Source organism: Dryas octopetala, chromosome 8, assembly GCF_963921425.1.
Source record: "Dryas octopetala chromosome 8, drDryOcto1.1, whole genome shotgun sequence".
Lineage (NCBI taxonomy): Eukaryota > Viridiplantae > Streptophyta > Magnoliopsida > Rosales > Rosaceae > Dryas > Dryas octopetala.
In genome coordinates this window covers 20,390,894-20,412,084 of record NC_141373.1, presented here as the reverse complement: position 1 = coordinate 20,412,084, position 21,191 = coordinate 20,390,894, and the positions used below count along the sequence as shown (strand labels likewise).

The 21,191-nt window shown below is 36.2% G+C and overlaps 2 protein-coding genes across 2 annotated transcripts; one reads left to right on the top strand and one right to left on the bottom strand.

The window, feature by feature from the left end:
- Positions 1–4,527: 4,527 nt before the first annotated feature.
- Positions 4,528–8,327, top strand: LOC147277898 (uncharacterized). Its single transcript, XM_086255757.1, has 5 exons — positions 4,528–4,686; positions 4,760–4,975; positions 5,080–5,178; positions 5,257–5,337; positions 8,322–8,327. The coding sequence occupies exons 1-5, from the start codon at positions 4,528–4,530 to the stop codon at positions 8,325–8,327; spliced, it is 561 nt and encodes a 186-aa protein (XP_086111883.1).
- Positions 8,328–10,430: 2,103 nt separating this feature from the next.
- On the bottom strand, positions 10,431–12,161 carry LOC147277897 (uncharacterized). The gene is made up of 2 exons (XM_086254560.1): positions 12,002–12,161; positions 10,431–11,392 (listed from the first exon to the last, which is right to left on the bottom strand). The coding sequence occupies exons 1-2, from the start codon at positions 12,159–12,161 to the stop codon at positions 10,431–10,433; spliced, it is 1,122 nt and encodes a 373-aa protein (XP_086110686.1).
- Between the last annotated feature and the right edge of the window lie 9,030 nt (positions 12,162–21,191).

Below are 21,191 nucleotides of genomic sequence, written 5' to 3'. Positions count from 1 at the left end.
ATATTGAAATATATATTGTCACATATATACTGAAACAAATACTGTGAGATAGTCACTGATTTGAAATCAATAATTGTGTGACACTCACCAATTTACAAGTGTTAATTATGTTGTTGAGACCAAGGAATAAAATTTCGGGTTTCGAAGAAATTTCGATGAAAATTTCAATGAAAATTTCGACGGAAATTTCGAAGATTTTTAAATTTCGATAGAAATTAGACAGAAATGACAGAAATTACTATTAAAATACGGAAATTTTGAATGAAACTTTATCATATGTTTATTTAACATATTATCTACTACATTGATAAAAAAACATTGAAGAAACTAAATTATATAGTAGATTTCATGTGATATAAGATAAATATAATGCGCGCTGGAGGCAAATACGGTTAAATAAAATTAGTATAATAAATAAATGAAATTAGTATATTCTCTATACTTTATAAATCTATAATCTATACGCTAAATCCTAATACTAAACTCTATACACTCTATATACGTACCCTAATACTCTTTATACTCTATAATCTATACACTAAACCCTATATATTCTATAATATATACTCTATATTGTTTAAGATATGATATAAGATATTAGAGTTTAGGCTTTTTAGGATATTTTTAATTAGTTTTTTATATAAAAATGTGTTGGGTTTAAAAATAACTAAACGAAATCTCAAAACGGTCAAACCAAACCCCAAAATTTTTTTTTCTTTCTAATTGCCCAAAGGCCCCAAATCCCAATCAATCCTAAATTTTTTTTTTTTTTTCTTTTCATTTTATTATTTTCTTTTATTTCTTTTCTTTTCTCTTTTCTTTTTCTCTTTTCTTTTTTCTTTCTTTTCTTTTTTCTTTCTTTTCTTTTTCTTTTTTCTTTCTTTCCTTCCTTTCTTTTCTTTCTTCTTTCTTTCCTTGCTGTTCATGTTTCCTTCCTTTTCCCGTAACTCTCCACCTTCTATTTTCTTTTCTCTTTTCTTTTTTTCTTTTCTTTTCTTTTCTTTTTTCTTTCTTTCTTTCCTTCCTTTCTTTTCTTTTCTTTTTTCTTTCTTTCTTTCTTTCCTTCCTTTCTTTTCACTACAAGAAAAACATATTTGGGCGACCACACTTTGGGCGACGAACATATATTCGTCGCTCAAAGCAATTTAGGGCGACGACAAGAAATTTTGTCGCTCAATGTCATAAAGGTTTGGGCGACGAACCTGTTCGTTGCCCAAAGGAGGTTTGGGCGACGAATAACATGTTCCTCGCCCAAAGTTACTTTGGGCGACGAACTAATCTCGTCGCCTAAACATACGCAACAAACAATTAATTGAGAAATACATTGGGCGAGGAATATACAGGTTCGTCGCCCAAAGTGTCTTTGGGCGAGGAAAATGTAAATTTGTCGCCCAAACTTACTTTGGGTGACAAAATATTTCGTCGCCCAAAGACACTTTGGGCGACGAATCTGTATATTCCTCGCCCAAAGGCTCTTTGGGTGACGAAATTATGTTCGTCGCCCAAACATAGTTTGGGCGAGGAACCTGTTTGTCGCCCAAAGGGTCATCCTGTTTTGTAATAATGGTTTGGGCGAGGAACCTAACATTTCGTCGCCCAAAGTTAGCCTAAAGTAACTTTGGGCGACGAATTGTCAGGTTCCTCGCCCAAGATCACTTTGGGCGACGAAATTTGTAGTTCCTCGCCCAAAGCAAGAATACTTTTTTGTTTACAATTTTATATATGTAATAGCATACGATACGATTGTATTTCCAAAGATCATAACCATTCCTTTTTTAATTCCCCACTCAAGGATCATCCATGCAAAAAATTAGCTCAATCGGAGATGTAGAAGTTAGGTAACGGTGGTTGAACTTATGAACGATTGTAAATTTTCTAATACGAATCGAAGTATGAGATGAATTCAGATTTAGCCGATTTTTTGCAGGGATGATCTTCCAGTATAAACGAATAGAATGAACGGTTCCGATCGTTGAAATCACATTGTAGTCTTCACAAATTGTTGAATCGCCAAAATTTCTACCCAAAAGTTAATATAATTATACTCTTCAAGTGTATTTGTATGTAGAAGATCACTTTTGTATTGTGTTTTTAACGATCCGAACCGATCATTCCTTAGTGCCTCACTCAAAGATCATCCATGCAAAAAATTAACTCAATTGGAGATGTAGAAGTTAGGTTTTGCATTTAGGATGTATGAACGATCTTGATTCTTATAATAATAATCGAACGGGTAGATGAACTCCGATTGAGCCGATTTTTTCCAGGGTTGATCTTTGAGTATGAACATATATGAAGAATGGCTCTGATTGTGATAATCACGTTGTGGTCTTCACAATTATTGAAGCTACAAGGTTTTAACGAAAGAGTTGATATAATTTTATTCTTCAAATGCAAAAACCACTGATTTATATGTAGAACCTTATATGTCGATTGTGTTTTTAACGATCTGAACCGTTCATTTATTAGTTTGTCACTCAAAGATCATTCTTCTAAAATATTAGGTCAATTGGAGATCTAGAAGTTTGGTATTGGAGCTCGAACGTATGAACGATCATGGTTCATAAAAAAATTCAGCTTTGGGCGACGAAATGTGGCTTTAGGCGACGAATAGTGCGTCGCCCAAAGTTTGAAATTTTGGCGGGATAAAACGGTGCCCTAAAGTCAACGACTTTGGGCGACGAATTAACACGTTTGTCACCCAAAGTGACTTTGGGCGACGAATTCATGTTCGTCGCGCCCAATCTTTGGGCGACGAACATGAATTCGTCGCTCAAAGTCACTTTTGGGCGACAAACGTGTTAATTCGTCGCCTAAAGTGACTTTGGGCGACGAATTCATGTTCGTCGCCCAAAGTCTTTAAGTTTATACCAACACTGGTTCACTTCAGTCACTCTCCTCACTCACTCCCTCACCCTCGCAGCGCCGCGCGCAGTCCCTCAGCTCTCACTCCCTCCTCCTCCTCCTCCCTCCTCTTCCTCCCTCCGCCTCCTCCTCCTCCTCCCTCCTTCCCCGAAACCCAAAACCCCCCCCCCCCATCGGCAACCCACCCCCCCCCCCCGAGAACCCACCCCCCTACCGAAACCCACCCCCCCGAAAAACCCACCCCCGCCGAAACCCACCCCCCCCCGAATACCCACCCCCGCCGAAACCCACCCCCCACCCGAATACCCACCCCCGCCGAAACCCATCCCCCACCCGAAACCCACCCTCCCCCGAAAACCCACCCCCACCGAAACCCATCCCCCCCCCAGTCGAAACCAGCTCACCCAAAACCCCCCGCCCCTCCAAGCCGAAACCAGCTCGATCAACACCCCCTCGAAAAAGGTTTTTTTTTTTTTTTTTTTTTTTTTTTTGAATTTATGGTATTTTCTGGGTATTTTTTGTATTTTTTGGTATTTTCTGTTTTTTTTTTTGGTATTTTCTGTTTTTTATGGTATTTTCTGTTTTTTATGTTTTCTAATATTGTGGATTTTGTACTTGTTGTAGATTTTGCATAAATTGGTTGTGAAATTTCTGATTTTAGTGGTAATTAGTTAATGTTGTGGGTTTTTTTAATTTAGTGGTTTGGTTGTGAAATCTGAATTTAGATTGATGTTGGGCTTATATTTGACAATGATTTCTTTTTTTGGTGAATGAAGGATAGTGTTGCATTTGTTGTGAAGGATAATTGCATTTTTGGTGAGGTATGTGTTTAATCTATCTTTTAGTTAAGTTTTTGTATGATTTAGTATTTAATGTTTCATATATAATTGTATTAAATTTTTGAGTGAATTAGTTTGTATGTTAAAATTAATTACAAAATTGATTAATTAATTTGTATGTTTTTATATGCTAAAATTTAATAGTTTTTTAGATTAATTATAGTTTAGTTTGTATGTTACATTTAGTTTAGTTGTAATTGCAAAATTTTCGATGACGTAGTCCAGCACTCCTCGAGTACTGGGTGAGGTCATGTGGCACGAAGCGCTTGTGCGAAGTTATCAATCGATAACTTTGTACATTTAACTAGTCGTGCGAAGTTATCAGTGGATAACTTTGTACACTAAATTTAAATTCACCTTAGACCCGTTCGAGAGTCTATTGGACGCGCGCATGGGCGCTGGGCGTGACTGCGCTCCAATATGATTCTTGAATTGTCCAAATTACCCATGGACAGTTTGGGAGTGCACAATTATGTGTTGTGGTTAGCGGTTCATGTGATGTGGATTAGTTAGTTTGTTAGTTTTTAAATATTAAATTTAGTTTAATTACAAAATGTAGATTAATTAGTTTGAGAAATATAATTTAGTTATAAGGTGAAAGGCGATGGAGTCAGCTCCCAATGATGTAGTTCAGCCATCCTCGAGTACTGGGAGCCCCTCTATGCCACGGAGGGCCCGTCGATCTCACCGCTCTAGTCAGGTCACCACTTCCGCTTCCGCTTCCGCTTCATCTACTGCGACGTCATCCACTGCGACGAGGGGACCATGTAGTGGGTTGAAGTCCTCTAAGATCGTGCGCAGTACTGGGGCGCGGATTCCAGTCATGTGTGTGCAAAACGGCCGACGACTGTTAGATCCTAACGTTGACAGTTTGTTCTCGCATGATGTGGGGGCTATTATTCGTGCCGAGTGCGCCATGGTTGCAACCACTTGGAAAAAATTGCCGGCAGAGATTCAACACAAAGTGATCCGCTCCATCTCAGTGAGTATATAGCTCAATAATTAATTCAAAATGATAAATTTGATCATTCATAACAATCTAATATTTTTTTTAGGTTAACTTTGACATTCAGATGGATGATCCCCTCACTGTCACGTACATGACAGATTTACTCATCAAGTCCTACAGGCAGTGGAAGCACGAACTACACGTGCATTTCAAGGGATTTTCGTCGGCAGTTGAGGCATTGGCGAACCCCCCTATGGAGTTGGTAGAGCGGTCTGACCAGTGGCGTTTTTTGTGCGATCATTTCATGAGTCCGTCGTTTTTGGTACGTTTTATCATTTTAAGCCTTTAAAAAATCGATTATTGTTTTGTTATTCTATTATTGTATACATACACTAACATATTTATAATTTGCTTAATATTTAACAGAAGAAGTCGGTCGCCAACGCCAGAAACCGGAAAGGGAAGCCGTTTAACCATCATAGTGGTCCGACGCCCATCTCATATCGAGTGGAGTCGCGACGTCGGGTACGTCATTATTTAATTTAATACATATATATTCTTTAATATTGGTTGGGTCTTTGACAAAATTATTTTCTTTTTCAGCGTGGGTCGCAATTCCCGGAGATAGATACTTTCGGAGATATCTATGTTCATCCCGGTTGTGATGCGGCCAAGGCAAAACATGTTAGTTTTTTATATTTTAAAATTCATCATATAATTTTTTATATTTATTTTTCTAATTGGTTACTTGTATATAAAACATTTTGAAGGATGAGATGGTGGCCAACTCGAGAATATATTTGGAGAGCTTGGCCGAGCAGCACCCTCCAGGTACTCCGTTGGAGTCGATTCCAGTCGTCGATCCCGATGTCGGACTTCGTATTATGATAGACTCACTGGGTGTTAGGCCCGGTAAGGAAATACGCGGCATGGGATATGGGCGGATTCGTGATGTTCGATCCTCGTCTTCGTCTTCATCTTCGTCTCAGCCATCTGCAGTCATCGCAGGGTTGTCCGCTCAAGTGAAGAAGTTGCAGGAGGACTTACGAGCTGAGAGAGCGGAGAAGGAGGCGTTGTATGCTGCATTGACCAAGGCGATACCTGGGTTTGTCCCGCCACCATCTTCTCATCAACCTCTGTCAGATATGAATGATGATGATGTTATTAGTTTAGAATAGATTGACTATATATATTAGGGTTAATTACTACTTTGTATGGATATTTTTGATATATAAATTTATGAATTTTGTTTTATATAGTTTTTGAATAAAGAATTTTTTTTTAAATATTAAATTTAAATATATAATATAAATATTAAATTTAAATATATAATTTAAATAAATAAAAAAAATTTAAAAAAAAAAATTGTTTGGGCGACGAAAAAAGCTATTCGTCGCTCAAAGCATGTTTGGGCGACGGAATGGTTCGTCGCCTAAACATGCTTTGGGCGACGAAAAATTCCGTCGCCCAAACACCCTTTGGGCGACGAAAAATTCCGTCGCCCAAAGCACGTTCCAGCGAGGAAATTAGTTATTCGATCCTCTCCCAAATCTTGTTTAGGCGACGGATAATTTCGTCGCCCAAACATGCTTTGGGCGAGGAATAAGTGTGTTCGTCGCCCAAACCCTCTTTGGGCGACGAAATTTGTCCGTCGCCTAAACTTGCTTTGGGCGACGAATTTTATGTGTTAGGAGACGAAAAAAATCCGTTGCCCCAGGTGCCTTTGGGCGACGAAATTTAGAAGTTCGTCGCCCAAACTCTTGGGCGTCACATTTTGGGCGTCCAAACACTCGACGAACGCGTTTCGTCGCCCAAACGTTTGGGCGACGAAAATCTACTTTGGGCGACGAATTTCGTTCCTCTCCCAAACCCTTTTTTCTTGTAGTGTTTCTTTCTTCTTTTCTTTCTTCTTTCTTTCCTTGTTGTTCCTGTTTCCTTCCTTTTCATGTAACTCTCCACCTTCTCTAGTCATCTTCCCTCTCAATCTCTCATTACTTCATTAGTCATCTTCTCTTTCTTTCTCCCTCGGTCAGTCACTCCCTTGCTAGGTTTATCCTTCCCTCTCTTATCTCTTCTTTCTCCTCCCTCTCCCTCCCCGATCTCCCTGCGCGCCTATCTCCTCTCCCCGCACTGATCTCTTCCTCCTCTCTTCTCTCTCCCCGGCGACGACAGGCAACGAGGCCGGCTCTCCTTTTCCTCCCATCTCTCCCTCTTGTCGCTGCCTCCTTGGCTCAAGCTGAAAATTTCGACAATTTCGGGAAATTTTTGAAATTTCACCGAAATTTTTCAAAATATGTTTAACATAGTGTTAAAATTTTCATACCCTTAAAAATCGAAATTTAACACCTTGGTTGAGACCATCATTAGTTCATAAAAAAAATATTAAAATGATAATTAACAAATGCAAGTTTAGTTTGACATGTCTCAAAAATTAATCACGACAATTTCCCACTAAAATTTAGAGAGAAGAATTAGGTTTGGCTTCAAGTCTCTTCAATGGCAAATCGTGCATCACATCATTGGTATAAATTACAATTAATTAATTGATAAAATAGTACGTAAAGGATTTCAAAATTTCTCTTTTGGTAGCTATTTTTGACATATCCATTAGTTCCTACTTACTACTTACTAGAAGACTTAAATTGGTTTATTAAAAAAAAAAACAAAAAAAAAATGATATCCTCTATCCAAAGAAGACCTTAAGGCTTTGATTGCACACGAGAGGAAATGATATGGACAATTTTGGAGAGTGGCTGCTATATGGCTCTATGGTTTCAACTACTTGCCAACTTGCCTTTAGAGTGCATCAAATTTAGAATCTCCAAAGAAATTAAAAAATATATTAAGTTATGAACTTCTTTTATGGAATATTTATGGATTATATATATAATTTCTTGGGGATTTTCTAAAAGTGGCTTTCAATTTCAAAACTTAAAGAGAAAATTTTAGCTAAAGAACTCCAATTATACCCATGTCTTTATTCATGAAATGAATTTCACTTTTTGTCAACTGAGGACTGAAACTTTCATTTTGTGTCAATTAAGGACTCACAACAACCATATAAAGATCACTCAAATTGGATATCTACAACTCCAAATAATTGGCCCCAAAGTTGAGCACTTGAAATTGTCAAATCTGACATTTGGGAAAATATCTAAAAAATTGAACAGTTTCGGGTACTCTACTTTGGGGCGGATTATCTGGAATTGTAGAGGTCTTATTTGGGTGATATTTATATGGTTATAAAGAGGAGATGCATATCTTCAAACCCAGTATAATTTTTCTGAATTTGGTGGAGGTTTAATGGGTCCAACATCGGGCCAAAGTTGAGATAAAAACTAGAAAAAAAAAAAAACAAGGTCTTAATTGACACAAAATGAAAATTTCAATCCGCAGTTAACACAAAGTGAAATTCATGTCCTAAATAAAGGCATGGGGTATAGTTGGAGTCATTTAGCTAAAATTTTCCCAAACTTAAATCGCCAAGGAGAATATATGCATTTGTCATCAGGTGTCACTTGAAAACCATACATATGTTAAAATGCCATTATATATGCTGGTGAACATCAATGTAATATGCATGTTACCCTAAAAAATCACGGCAAGTTAGCCGAGATCATGAATAAGAGCGTTATAGTCATTTAATTAAGGGGGTGTTTGTTACACAGGATTAAAGGGGACTAAGGGGGACTGTCTTAAATAAGACACTAATCCCATGTTTGGTTGGACACAGTATTAAGTTTAATGGGATTATGAAATCTGGTCCCACTAAAAACTCCTCCTTAGCCATTCTAATTTAATACCATGTGAAAGCAGCTCACTAAATAAGAACTTCCTTTCCTTGCATCAGCATACTCCAACCCAGCCCCTCCCCTCCCCTACCCAGCCCCCACCCAACCCTCCCCCACCCATCCCCGCCCCACCCAGCCCCTCCCTTGCCCGCCCCCACCCATCATCCCCATTTTCCTTGCCCAACCCACCCTCTCCCCCTCACCTAGCCCCACCCCACCTCCTTCCCCTCCACCCAGACCTAACTCGCCCCACCTCCCTCCCTTCCACCCTTCCACCCAGACCTGACATACCCCACCTCCCTCCCCTCCACCCAGACTTGACCCGCCCCACCTCTTTCCCCTTTACCCAAACTTGACCCGCCCCACCTCCCTCCCCTTCACCCAGACCTGACCCACCCCATTCAATCAAAACCAAGAAACCAAAATCGAGAGAGAGATGGTCTCGTCGGTCGGCGTGGGCTGGAGAAGATGATGCCAAGAAAGAGAGAGGTAGTGAGCTTAGGGAAGAAGAATAAAATGGGAGAGAAAGGGGAAGAAAAAAGAATTAAAAAAGTGGGAAATAGTGAAGGCCTGATGCACCACCAAACGTAGAACAATATTAGTCTAGCTTAAGCCTGTCCTAGAGAGTTCAGGACAAGACTAAGAAATAGTGAAGGCCTTAATAGTGAAGCATACAAAACGAGCTCTAAATGTTTTTTTTTTTGGCGTGCCACTATTCTGTGCCGAGAGGCCGTAATAGATAATATGTATTTGTGTGATTCGCGCCGTGAATCTAGCTACTAACCAAACAATTGCTCGACGAAGAAAGGAACAGGAAACTCGCCTAGGTTCTTAATGCCTTGATCTTCGTCATTAGTTTAAGTGACTGTGTGTTCGAATTCGTAAATGCGAACGATGGATGCTTGGGTGATTGGGTGAACAAGAAAAATAATGAACTTTAATGTAAAAGGTGTGGACGATTTGATTATCAAGAAATCTGGTAACAATTGTAGTTCTAACAGTAAATCTCATAATTAATAAGCAAATATGAAAATCAATTGTCGAAACCTCTGAAGAAATCAATACTAGGGAACAAGATAAACCCTAGCAGAGCTAAACAAAAAACAAGAGCTTGAAGGCTTGAAAACTTGAAAACTTGGAAAATCACAAAGATGCTTGGAAATTCTGAAGTTGTGAGTTGTGTTGAATGTTGAATGTGTTGAGAGAGCGTTTCTTCATCTGATGCCTCCTATTTATAATGATCCGGACTCTAAGTCTTTAGGAAACCTTCTTCAAGTTGCATTAGGACTCCTCTTTCTTTCCTCTCAAGACTTTCCTAAATTAAATTCCTAGCTCACTAAGGATTCTCGGCACAACTGGATTCTTTTTTTGAAAAAACTAGAACTTGGACCTTCATTTAAGTTCTTATAGGCTATTCCTGGGCTTGGCAGTGTATCCAGCCCAAATCCAATTTAAGGTATAAACACTGCCAAAAAATTGTACATACATGATACAGCTAGTAGATCCAGTATCGTAAAAATGTGGTAAAAAATACAATTACAACTATACAGCTAGCATTTCTTGTGGAATAGGGGTCACCCCAAGTCATATCCTTCTATATGGAGTTAAATCCAAATGGGTCATCTTTTTTCCATGCTATTAAATTTTAATGCATTGATTGAAGTGAGAACAACAGTATGAAATCAACAACTTTTCTTATCCTTAAGGACAAAAGATTGGATTCTTAAAGCCTCAAACCTAGAGAATGATATATATATATATAATTAGGATTCTTGTAACTACAAGAATAACTAGAGTACTATAATATATCATATATTAATAATATTTTAATAGGCAATATTAATTATTCCGTAGGTATCCCAACTAGTACTATATCCTAAACATTAATTTGCATGCTACCCTAGCTAAAACTAGATCAATAAATTTAAAAAGAAAAATAAAAAAATTAAATTAAATGTCCTTTAGGTGCATATACCATATGGATTATTAAGAAGATGAGATTCCCACACCAAGAAAATCTATGAAGGGAATTTCCTTGTGATGATCAATGGATTGGTGATGATGATGATGATCTTGATGATTATGGTCGTCAAATGTTGATTCTTTGTCACATAAACTAGCCAAATCGTTCTTCATGATCCTTCCATGGTGCTGATGATCATGACGATGGATATGATCTCCAAGACTGAAGCACCCAAAAGGACTTGAAACATTGACCCTCATATAATTTGGTCCCCCAAATGCACTACTACTGGTACCTCTATAGCTGGCAAATGATGAAGAACTTGGATACTGTCTCCGGTGAATAAAGGGGTGATCCGAACCTTTCAAGCCCTCCGAAATTACATTATTAGGACGAACATTATTGATATGACCTCTTCCTTCTCTCGGCATCAAACCCCTTGATGAAGTTGAGTTGTTGTTTGATGTTGTTCCCGCTGAAGCAAAGTTCCAATTATAAGGGGAATAAGTAGTAGTAGTAGTAGTAATGGGCCTTGTGTCCATGAACATCTTCCTATCTTTATTGGGGTTCTGGAATTCAAAGATTTTAGTACCACTGCCACTATGAATCTGATCAAACCCAGTTGATGATCTTTGATCCCCCTGTGATTTTATATTTTTCCTTGCAAAAATTTCAAAGTTGTTGGAGATTGATGAGGAGGTGTTTGATGAGTACTCATTAGTACAAATCATGAAATCTTGGTAATTGGTGCTAGTTCTCTTCCCACAGAGTTTGGATTGTTCTCTTTGCCTTCTCGCCATTATAACATGCCAATGATTCTTCACAGCATTATCAGTCCGACCAGGGAACAGTCTTGCAATCAGTGCCCACTTGTTCCCATGAATGCGATGTGCTGCTAAAAGCCTCTCTTCTTCTTCCTCACTAAATGGCCTTCGGTTGATTCTTGGGTCTAGTTGATTAAACCACCTCAATCTACAACTCTTCCCTACCAAAACAAAAAACAAATAAAAATTAGAATACGAGAGAGAGAGAGAGAGAGAGAGAGAGAGAGAGAGAGAGAGAGAGGAGTAAAAAGCATATCATCTCCCAAATTATGTATATGTGTTCAAATTAATTTAAGAGGTTGAAACATGGTCAGGGTGGTACAAAGAAAATATTAGGTTTGAGAGAGGTCAGATAATTAGAAACGATTCAAGATGACCTTGAGAAATTCTTGCATACAACTTTCTTTCACAAAACTAGTGAGATATTGCCTAACATGTGACGCGTTAAATATGATCGAGGGAGAGGTTCTACATCGGTTGTGTACAAGATTTTTTTGTATAATAATTATAAAATACTAAAAATACTCCCCTAGAAATTCTTGCATACAATCATTCTATACAACCTCCTCTCACAAAATTGGTAATATATTAATTAACTGATATTTGATGGGTTGAACGTGAGAGATTCAACAACGTTTTGCATATAAGATTTTCCCCAGATAACCAATTAAACAGACACAGGCACCACTAACCCACCTCCAACACAGAGAGAGAGAGAGAGAGAGAGAGAGAGAGAGAGAGAGCTCTAAGTAATTTGCGTATGATAGTACCTGATCTTCCTTGAAGCTTCTCTGCAATGGAGTTCCAGTTCTGGGGGCCGTACTGTTCGACAAGTTGCCGGAGTTTTTCATCCTCAGCCGGTCTCCAATGTCCACGTGGGCAACTACTCTTCCCTTCATCCGCAGAGCCTGAAGCTCCATAGTCCTCCATGGCAGCTTTTTGTTGAAGCTTCTAATTAGCTACCATATCATATGTATATATAAATATGTATATATGACAAGTCATCGAGTGTTGGACATGTTCAATTACGTATAGGGTACTTATCTGCCCACACCAAGATTATATATGCAAGAGAGAAAATGAGAAGAGGATATATCAGACAATAAGAAAGTGAGGGGTCGGTTTAGGGTTATGGATGGGCAGTCACTTTTGTTGGTTTTACACGACACATTAAGCTAAAGCCTATGATATGTATAATTGTATAATATGCAACATCCTGTAGTTTGTAGAGAGCCAAAATGACCCTTTCTTGTTTTTTCTTTGGCCAATAAACTTCTCCTCTCATATTCCCAACTGTTTCTCTCTCCCTCTCCCTCTAACACGCGCACGCACACACACGCACATCCAATAAAACATAATTTAAAAATTTAAGCCATTGTACCACGTTAATCAGACCTAAAAACTTGGGCACCTTATAATACACCAGATTCATTTATCAACTTTTGTTCATAAAATAATGTGACTATTATTATTTATTTAATTAAATAATTTTAAGATGCTAAATTTATGTATTAAATTTAGATACTAAATTATATGTCAATATATGTGTCAGTATTTTATTAATTTGTTGAAAATAAATGAGTCTCATAGAAAACGCAAATTGGATCAGTAAGACATTGCCACAATATATAGTAAATAGAGTTTGATGTTCTTATCAGTATTCTTATTTAATTAAAGGGACATTGATCCTAGTCTAATTTATTAATTAAGAAGGCATTATTAATCATTATATATTTTTAGAGTTGGAACATTCAGAAATCCCTGTGACAAGTTTCAACCCCCCACCATAAATTGTTATAGTAATTCGATTATTTGAAGCAGTACTACCAGTAACATATATGGACCAATAGCAATACTAGGACAAAACGATTCATGGTACTAACTACTAAGTAATAACCTTATATTTTTCATGTATTTTATAAATGAAGTTTTAGGACAACCTTTTTTTGGAAATATGGAGGTCCATATCAGTGAAGATTAATTAGGGTTATTTATTAAACTTTGCTGTTTTTAGCTCATGATGCCTCTCATTGGAGGCAGTTTATATGGTAGATGGAACAGGTAAACTCTTATTAATTAATGTAAAGGGAAGTTGGTAAAATTCAAGCTGGCATACCCAGAATTGGCTACAATAAATTGATATAACTAGTAAGTTGTTAAAGCATCCACATGCTCCATGTAATGCAGATTATATGTACTTAAAAAGGATATATTTTGTCGAAGTATATAAGACCTTGATGCCAAGAAGGGTCATGTAAATGGTAATGGCCATACAGTCATACTTACCACAAGATGTGTTATATTTAGTTAAAAAATTATTATGTTACTTTGCTTTTTAGGTTAGCAGTTAAGATGTGCAAGCCTAATTATTGGTCAGCCTATATGTTTCTAGCAACTCACATTAAGCTAACTGAAATAGTACATGAATCTTCAAATAGTGCTCTAAGATCATAACATTATCTTATATATATATATATTAACCCGACCTCACCAAAAACCCTTCATAATTTTGATCTGTATGTTAATTTGATAATTGTTTTGCATATTTTATGATCAGATTTAACATAAAATAATAAGAGATATACTATTTAGAGACACTATATATATACCTATGATATTTATAGGGTAAAGTTAATTATCTTTTTAGATTATAAATTTGAACCGCACATTTAAAAATAAATTTAATAAACGGTCCAAATTTAGTTTGACAACATAAACATTTTATGTTGACTTAAGATGTGAGACAGTTTGAGAAGGGAATATTTATAAATGTATATTACATATTAATTTTTTTTTTCAAACATTTTGACATGTTATATTGTCAAATTGTAAATCAATATTGTTGTTTGGGTGATGTCACATATAAGTTTGTAGACCTAATGATTTATACTATAATAATAATAAAATATAACATGTCATTTATTTAATGAAATCTAAAAGATGAATAAGAGTTTATGAATTTTTTTTTTCATGAAAATTAAAGAGAGAGTGTTTACTCAAAAATAAAAAAATAAAAAAATAAAGAGATGGTGTAGTTTTAGGTTGAGGCTAATAATGGCGTGCAAGTACAAGATGAAGAAAAGTATGGGTAAACCGTCTGCCTTATTCCATACTTTGTTCCACGCAGATGACAGGTCAAATAAAAGCATTGAAACATAATTTTGTGAAGAAATTAATGAGTGTTATAATTATAAACATTATTATACAGTGTTTCTTAACTGATTGAGATTTCATATCCCACGAAATGAAACACTTTTCTTCAATCCCATCTAAAATATGCTTTGATCGAACTAGCTTATATATTAACATCAACATTAACCAATCACACTATGCACCAAAATTAATGTCATAGTGGGTATGAAATCAGTGGGCAATTGCAATTGGTGGATGTGCCAATCCAAGTTATCCAACAGTTCCATCCTACACTGAATTTTGATATATTTTTCTTTTTTAATGCTAATACTAATTTTGTAGGTGGAAGGTGCGCAAGTATTAATGTTCATTTGATTAATTGGCCTGTCTTGATCGTTAAATCAAATTTGTGACAAACCAGCTCTGGAGTTTTAGTTATATATGAACTTCCAACCTCTTTTGTTTTTATCTGAGCAAATAATTATTTTGGTCCTTATACTTTGACTCTTATTTCAATTTTGTCCTTATTGTTTAAATTTTGTTACAATTGATTAAGTCCAAAAAAAAAATTCATCTAAATTTAATTTAGACATAATTTTTTATATCAAACCATGGTGCAATGTTAACCTTTGTGAGTTTAAAAGTAAAAAGGTCATAAAATTCATATAGTTGCACTCCCGCATCGATTAAAAAAGAAGGATTTCACATTTTAAATTTGGACGAAATTTTAATTTTGAATTTGATTTTGATAAAATGTAAACTATGAGAACTTAATTGAAAAAAATTAAAACAACATGGCCAAACTACAAAGACCAAACTAGTGATTTACCCTTTTTATTTTTGAAACTACAAAACTCTTAGGCCCTGTTTGTTTGGACGGAATCTAGAGCAGGAATGGGAATTCAATTCCCATTCCATCCAAATATGGTGTTTGGCTGGCTTGTAAGGGAAATGTACTAAGGAATTGACCTTAGTTGACCGTAATTCAATTCCTAATAAGAGGTGGAATAGAAATGCCGGAAGGGAGGTGGTATTTCTATTCCCACACTAGCTAGAATGTAAAATTACAATAATTACCCTCTCATTATATGACTACTAAAAAACTGAAAACATAAAACTCACTCCTCTCGTCCTCCTCCATTCTTCTGTTCCATGGTAGATCTGCCATGCCTCCTACCACCCCACCTGATCCCTCCTCCATGGAAGAAGAAAAATTAATAAAAAAGAGTTTTTTTTTTTCTTTTTTCTAAATCACTTCCTCCTCTTCCACCACCATGGGTGTTATTTTTTCTTTTCTGCACATAGCAGCACCACCGTAGGATATACATATACATATATATATATATATATCTATGTCAATCTTCAACCCCCATTAATCAATCTTCAACAACAAATTATATATCAATTAATTAAGTTGATAATAATTTTTTACCACTATGGATGTTCTTCTTTCTATTCTGCACATAGCAGCACCACCGTAGGATATATCTATGTCAATCTTCAACCCCATTAATCAATCTTCAACAATAAATTATATATCAATTAATTAAGTTGATTATAATTTCTCAACTTTTCTTATCCTCTACGACTTGGAGAAAACTCATTGATACCGATATTCGAAGCAATTGAAGGAGGGGGACGAGATCGATCCTTTTAATTCTGGAAACAAACAATTGACAGAGAAACTTCTGGGTTCATCATCAACATAAAGAGATTAAGAAAAAGATATAATTGTCCAAATTAAAAAATTATTGTTATCTTGAAATTCCTTGAACTGATCCAATAGGGAGTTTTTTTTTTTGTCGAACGATACAGCAGTTTCTCTCCCACTCTATCTCTCATTCTTCTCTCCTCTTTCTCCCTCTCTCAAATTTGATAAGTTAAAAGAAAAGGATAAAATTGAAAAAGTGCTATTATTTACTCCATTACAAATCATTCCATATTTTCAATTACTAAATTGTTCCAAACATTAGAATGAAAAGGTAAAAGTCATTACATTACTACATAGTTAAGGAATGGAATACAATACCTATTCCAATTGTAGCATTACGGCCAAACAAACGGGGCCTTAAGTTAGTGAGAACCCTAATTAGGTCCGTTTGGAATGTTAATTAGACTGGACTGAATTATTAATTTGAACTAAAAGAAATTTATATTTGACTGAATTTGTTAAAACTACTATCTCTTATTAAATAAAAAAAAATATGAACATTAAACATCATGCAACCTCTTAAAGAGAAGATCGAGAGGCAAGATGGGTTGTTATTAGGTGTATCTAATATAAAGCCACGTGTTGTACGTAATCAATTCAACGTGTAAGGATATTATTGGATGATATATTTATATTAGTAGAGTATAGTATTAATAACATCCACCTATATTATGATACGTTGAATTGGTTACGACACCACGTGACGGTGTATCGGTTATACAGAATAATTTCTCCCTCTTCCATCGAACACGAATTGTATTGAACTATATATCGTGTTATTTTGGAATATTGTCCAATAAATATATTGTAATCATTTTGAATTATTGTTCAATTTAATTGTGATTTCTATGTCCTCAATCAACAAGTAATAATTCTTAATTATATTGAAGTGGCACTATTCCCACCCCTCATTCCTATTTTTTCACCCACCTTATTTTTTCACTTCTCACCCAATTGCAAAAAATATAAATCTACTGATATCATCCACTTTTATTCCTAAACTACCCCTTCCCCCTTTCTTTTTTCCTTCCCCTTGGCAACATTGTCGTGACAGTGCCTCATCTGATGGAATAAGCAATGTTCATTATATCTAGAATGAAGTTGCTCATTCACTAGAGTATCTCAATTCTTACCAACAATTTTAATTTCCCAACCACTAGAAACTAATAATGCGCCATTTGAGAAGCATCTCATGAAATGCAATCATACTTTTTATTTTGATCTAATATGATAATATTAAAATCAGTAGATGATGAGGACATATAAGGTGGCTAATTGGGGTGCTGAATGTGCAACGATCATGATAGAAGTTGGGTTCCATGGCTGCCAGGCTTTCTTGTTTTTATTATTATTTTTTTCATGTGTCCTTCTTAGTCATTTTACAAAAAAAAAAAAAAAATTATAATTAAATATTTTTTAAAAAATGGGTGGGGAAATAAGATTGGTGGGTGGTAAATTGGTAATAGGATCACTCTAATATTGGGCATGCCCGGCCTATGGGATTTGTCTTATTAATTGAAAGAGAGAAAGAGTAAAGGAGGATCACAGAGAGCAACCATTATGTTGTCCTAATTTTATCTCTATATGGTAGATTTTTCTTTTGGGCAAATATCTCGATATAGTAGATATATATTAATTGTTTTCCTATGGCAAGCTAGGAGCCCACGTGGACTGAGGACGAAACTACCCACATACACAAGAGTTTAGCAATTAATTGGGCATCAACAACTTCTAAACTTAAAGAGTGATTGAAATAAAACCTTGATGCATGGTTAAATTTTTTTATGATAATTGAAAAACAATCTAAGATACCGGCCATGATATGTTGAAACTATTTTTTTTGGTCCCCTTCATAAATGGTCGAAAATAGAGACAAAAAATCTCAATAGAATTCAATAACGGTAGTTTTAATTATACCAAAAGAAAATGCATTTCCATAAGTGTTAGGTTCTCATGAGGATAAATCCTAGGCAGTTAGGTTTAACATTTTTATTTTTGAAAATAAAAAAGAACTTTTATTGAAAAAAAAAAAAAAACTAAGAAAGTTATAATCAGAATGAAACTGCTGTTGAAGCCAAACAAGGCTTTCTCCACCGAAGTAGTAAGAGTTTCACAATGTAAAGCAAAGCGAGCAAGAGCATGAGCCGCCCCATTACAATTCTAGAAACATAACTACAAGTACACTAATCTCGGAACATTGAATCCAAACTCTTTTCGCCTCCTTCTAAAGGTGCTAAATCCTCATTCATCTTCTGAAATCGAGAGATGATAGTTTGAGCATTAGACTCCATAATGATAGAAGAAAACCTAGCACCCAAGACAAATCGGATCCTGTGCAAAAATGCCAATATCTCTACTTTTCGGGAGGAAGCAATACGACTAAGAGGTTGAGCCATAATCACCACAACCTCTCTGTGCGAATCACGAACAATCGCACATGCACCACCCACCCTCAAAAAGGGATCAAAAGCACCATCGAACCTAAAAAGCAACTGATGAAAAAAAACCAACAATAAACTAAAAAGAGTTCATCTCTATTGATAATAAGTCAAAGAAAAATCATAGAAAAAGCCCTCTCTAAGAGCAAGAAAGGGAACTCGAAACCAAAACTAAACTAGAGTTCATGAAGGAACCCTAGGCAAACTGTAGAAACTTATCACTTTGATTAAGATTCAATGTTACACAATACATGTATATATAGACATTGCAGTACTTGGCCTACAAGAAACCTAGACACAAGAGCAATCAATCGAAGTTCTATCCTAGGAGGAGTACAAATCATACAAGCAAAAAAATCCTAGGAAGACGTAACCACTTCTCTAATTAATACACCCCTGCAAATTGGACGACCTGGGAGAGACTAGTTTGGACCGAAAAAGAAGGAAATGTTGCTTATGTAGGCGTTTGGTAAGGATATTTGCAGGTTGATCAACAAACGAAATAAACTGGATGCGGTGAGTCCCCATTTTAACTCGCTCGCTGATCAAAGTGATAGTCAAATTCCATATGTTTAGTTCGAGCATGGAACACTGGATTTGCCACCATATAGGTGGTGCTTAAGTTATCACAATAAAGGGTAATAGGAGAAGACAAAGGGCTGCCACAACTCCTGATGAAGATAAGAGACCAAATAGATTCAACATAAGCTTGGGCCAATGCACGATATTCAGACTCAGAACTAGAACAGGACACTGTGGGCTGCTTAGAAGAACACCAAGAAATCAAATTTGAGCCATGAAAAACCAAGTACCCCGATGTAGAGCGCCAACTAAGCGGGCAACCAGCCCAATTAGCATCGGAATAGCCTAGAACAGAAATGGGACCAGAGTATGAAAGGAAAACAATTCCCAAATTAATCGACCCTTTGATGTTGTGAAGAATGCGCTTGACGACAATAAGATGAGTGATGCGCAGACTAGCTATGAACTGAGCAATATGATTGACGACAAAGGATATGTCTGGACGTGTAAGAGTTAGGTATTGAAGGGAACCAATTAAGTGACGAAATTCCTTCAAATCAAAGAGAAGAGCATCACCCTAGTTGGACTGCTAGAGTTTGTAGGCAATTGGTGTGGCACACGACTTGCAGTCCAGGAGGTTTGTGCGACATAAAAGACCTGCTGCTTAGTTGGTTTGAGAAAGGTGCATACCTAAAGAGGAGGAGAAAACTTCAAGCCCTAGGAAATAATGCAAGAGACCGAGATCCTTGATCTCAAATTCGAGCCCAAGGAGCGAGATAAAAGAACTGATGAGAACGAGAGTGCTGCCAGTAAGGACAATGTCGTCGACATATAGTAATAACACCATAAATTGACCTGAATGTGCATAGATGAAGAAAGATGAATCAACCCGGCTTTGAGAGAAACCATGTTAAAGGATAAAGGAGTTGAAACGATTAAACTAGGCGTGCGGTGCTTGTTTGAGGCCATAAGTAGCTTTCTGAAGCTTGCAAACATGATCGATGAGGCTAAGAGGGATCAATAAACCCAGGGGGCTAACTCATACACACATCCTCATCCAAGAACCCAAGAAGGAATGCATTTTTAATATCAAGTTGGCGAAGACCACATCCCTTGAAAACCGCAAGACTTAAAACTAAGCGAATGGTGGCAGGTTTAACAACCAGACATAAAGTTTCGTAGCAATCAAAGCCATGTTGTTGGTGGAAACCTTTGACAACGAAGCGAGCTTTATGCCGTTCAATGGTGTCATCCGAGCCTCATTTAACTTTAAAAACTCACTTGCATTTGACCATATTCTGAATAAATTTATGGATTCTTAATTGATTTTCATTATTTACACCTACCATAGGACTTCACTAAGGTGATGGGCCTCTCCTTATCTTTTTTTTCTTTGCATCAAGGGTTTCTCTGGTTTATTCCATTTTGCGGTAGCACAAATTAGAGTTTTGCAAGGGGTTTTTATTGTAGTTGTGGAGCAGATAATCTGCCATCTATTTTATACAGATGATAGTTTTCTATTTGCATATACTACTAGGGAGGAGAGTATTGTTTTGCAGGATATTTTTTAGATATAATTAGGCTTTGGTCCTTTATAAAAACAATTTTTAGATGGAGACCAGGGCTATTTTAAAATTTATAAAAAAATCCTTTTAATTCATAATAATTTATAGGAAAATCTTTTTAATTCATAATAAAGTCATTTCCCAATTTGAAGTGTATTTCCCCCTATTTGAAGGGTATTTCCCCTCTTAGGGTGTAGAGAGGGCTTTGTAAAGGCTGCATGTTAAGTTTTAATTCCGAGATTTTGGACGGGTGCATGTTAAAACTTAACATAAAGCCGTCAAAGAAGAAAAATAAAAAGACTTAATTAAAAATCTTAAATCACTACCGATTTTAGTTTAAGAAATATCCATAAAATGAACTACACTTTAAATCTCCATATTTTTTATGAAGCTAGCCGCTTTAGGTCCAAAAATAAATCAACAAAAATTCAATGCAATAACTTTTTTCCAACTTTTAAGCACAAAATGTGTTGCGTAAAAGTCGACAAATTAATGAGTCTAATCACTCATTTTTGCAGACTCACATATTACAAAATTACAAATACATAAATTAGAAATATCTCAATTTAACTATCCGCAACACCAAAAGAAT

What these genes read in the sequence shown, in the direction of transcription:
- LOC147277898 (XM_086255757.1), top strand. Translation starts at nt 4,528, where the DNA reads ATGTGTGTGCAAAACGGCCGACGACTGTTAGATCCTAACGTTGACAGT. An exon ending in AAGTGATCCGCTCCATCTCA is followed by an intron (nt 4,687 to 4,759) that starts GTGAGTATATAG and finishes TATTTTTTTTAG; the next exon opens with GTTAACTTTGACATTCAGAT. An exon ending in TCATGAGTCCGTCGTTTTTG is followed by an intron (nt 4,976 to 5,079) that starts GTACGTTTTATC and finishes AATATTTAACAG; the next exon opens with AAGAAGTCGGTCGCCAACGC.
- LOC147277897 (XM_086254560.1), bottom strand. Translation starts at nt 12,161, where the DNA reads ATGGAGGACTATGGAGCTTCAGGCTCTGCGGATGAAGGGAAGAGTAGT. An exon ending in GAAGCTTCAAGGAAGATCAG is followed by an intron (nt 11,393 to 12,001) that starts GTACTATCATAC and finishes TTGTTTTGGTAG; the next exon opens with GGAAGAGTTGTAGATTGAGG.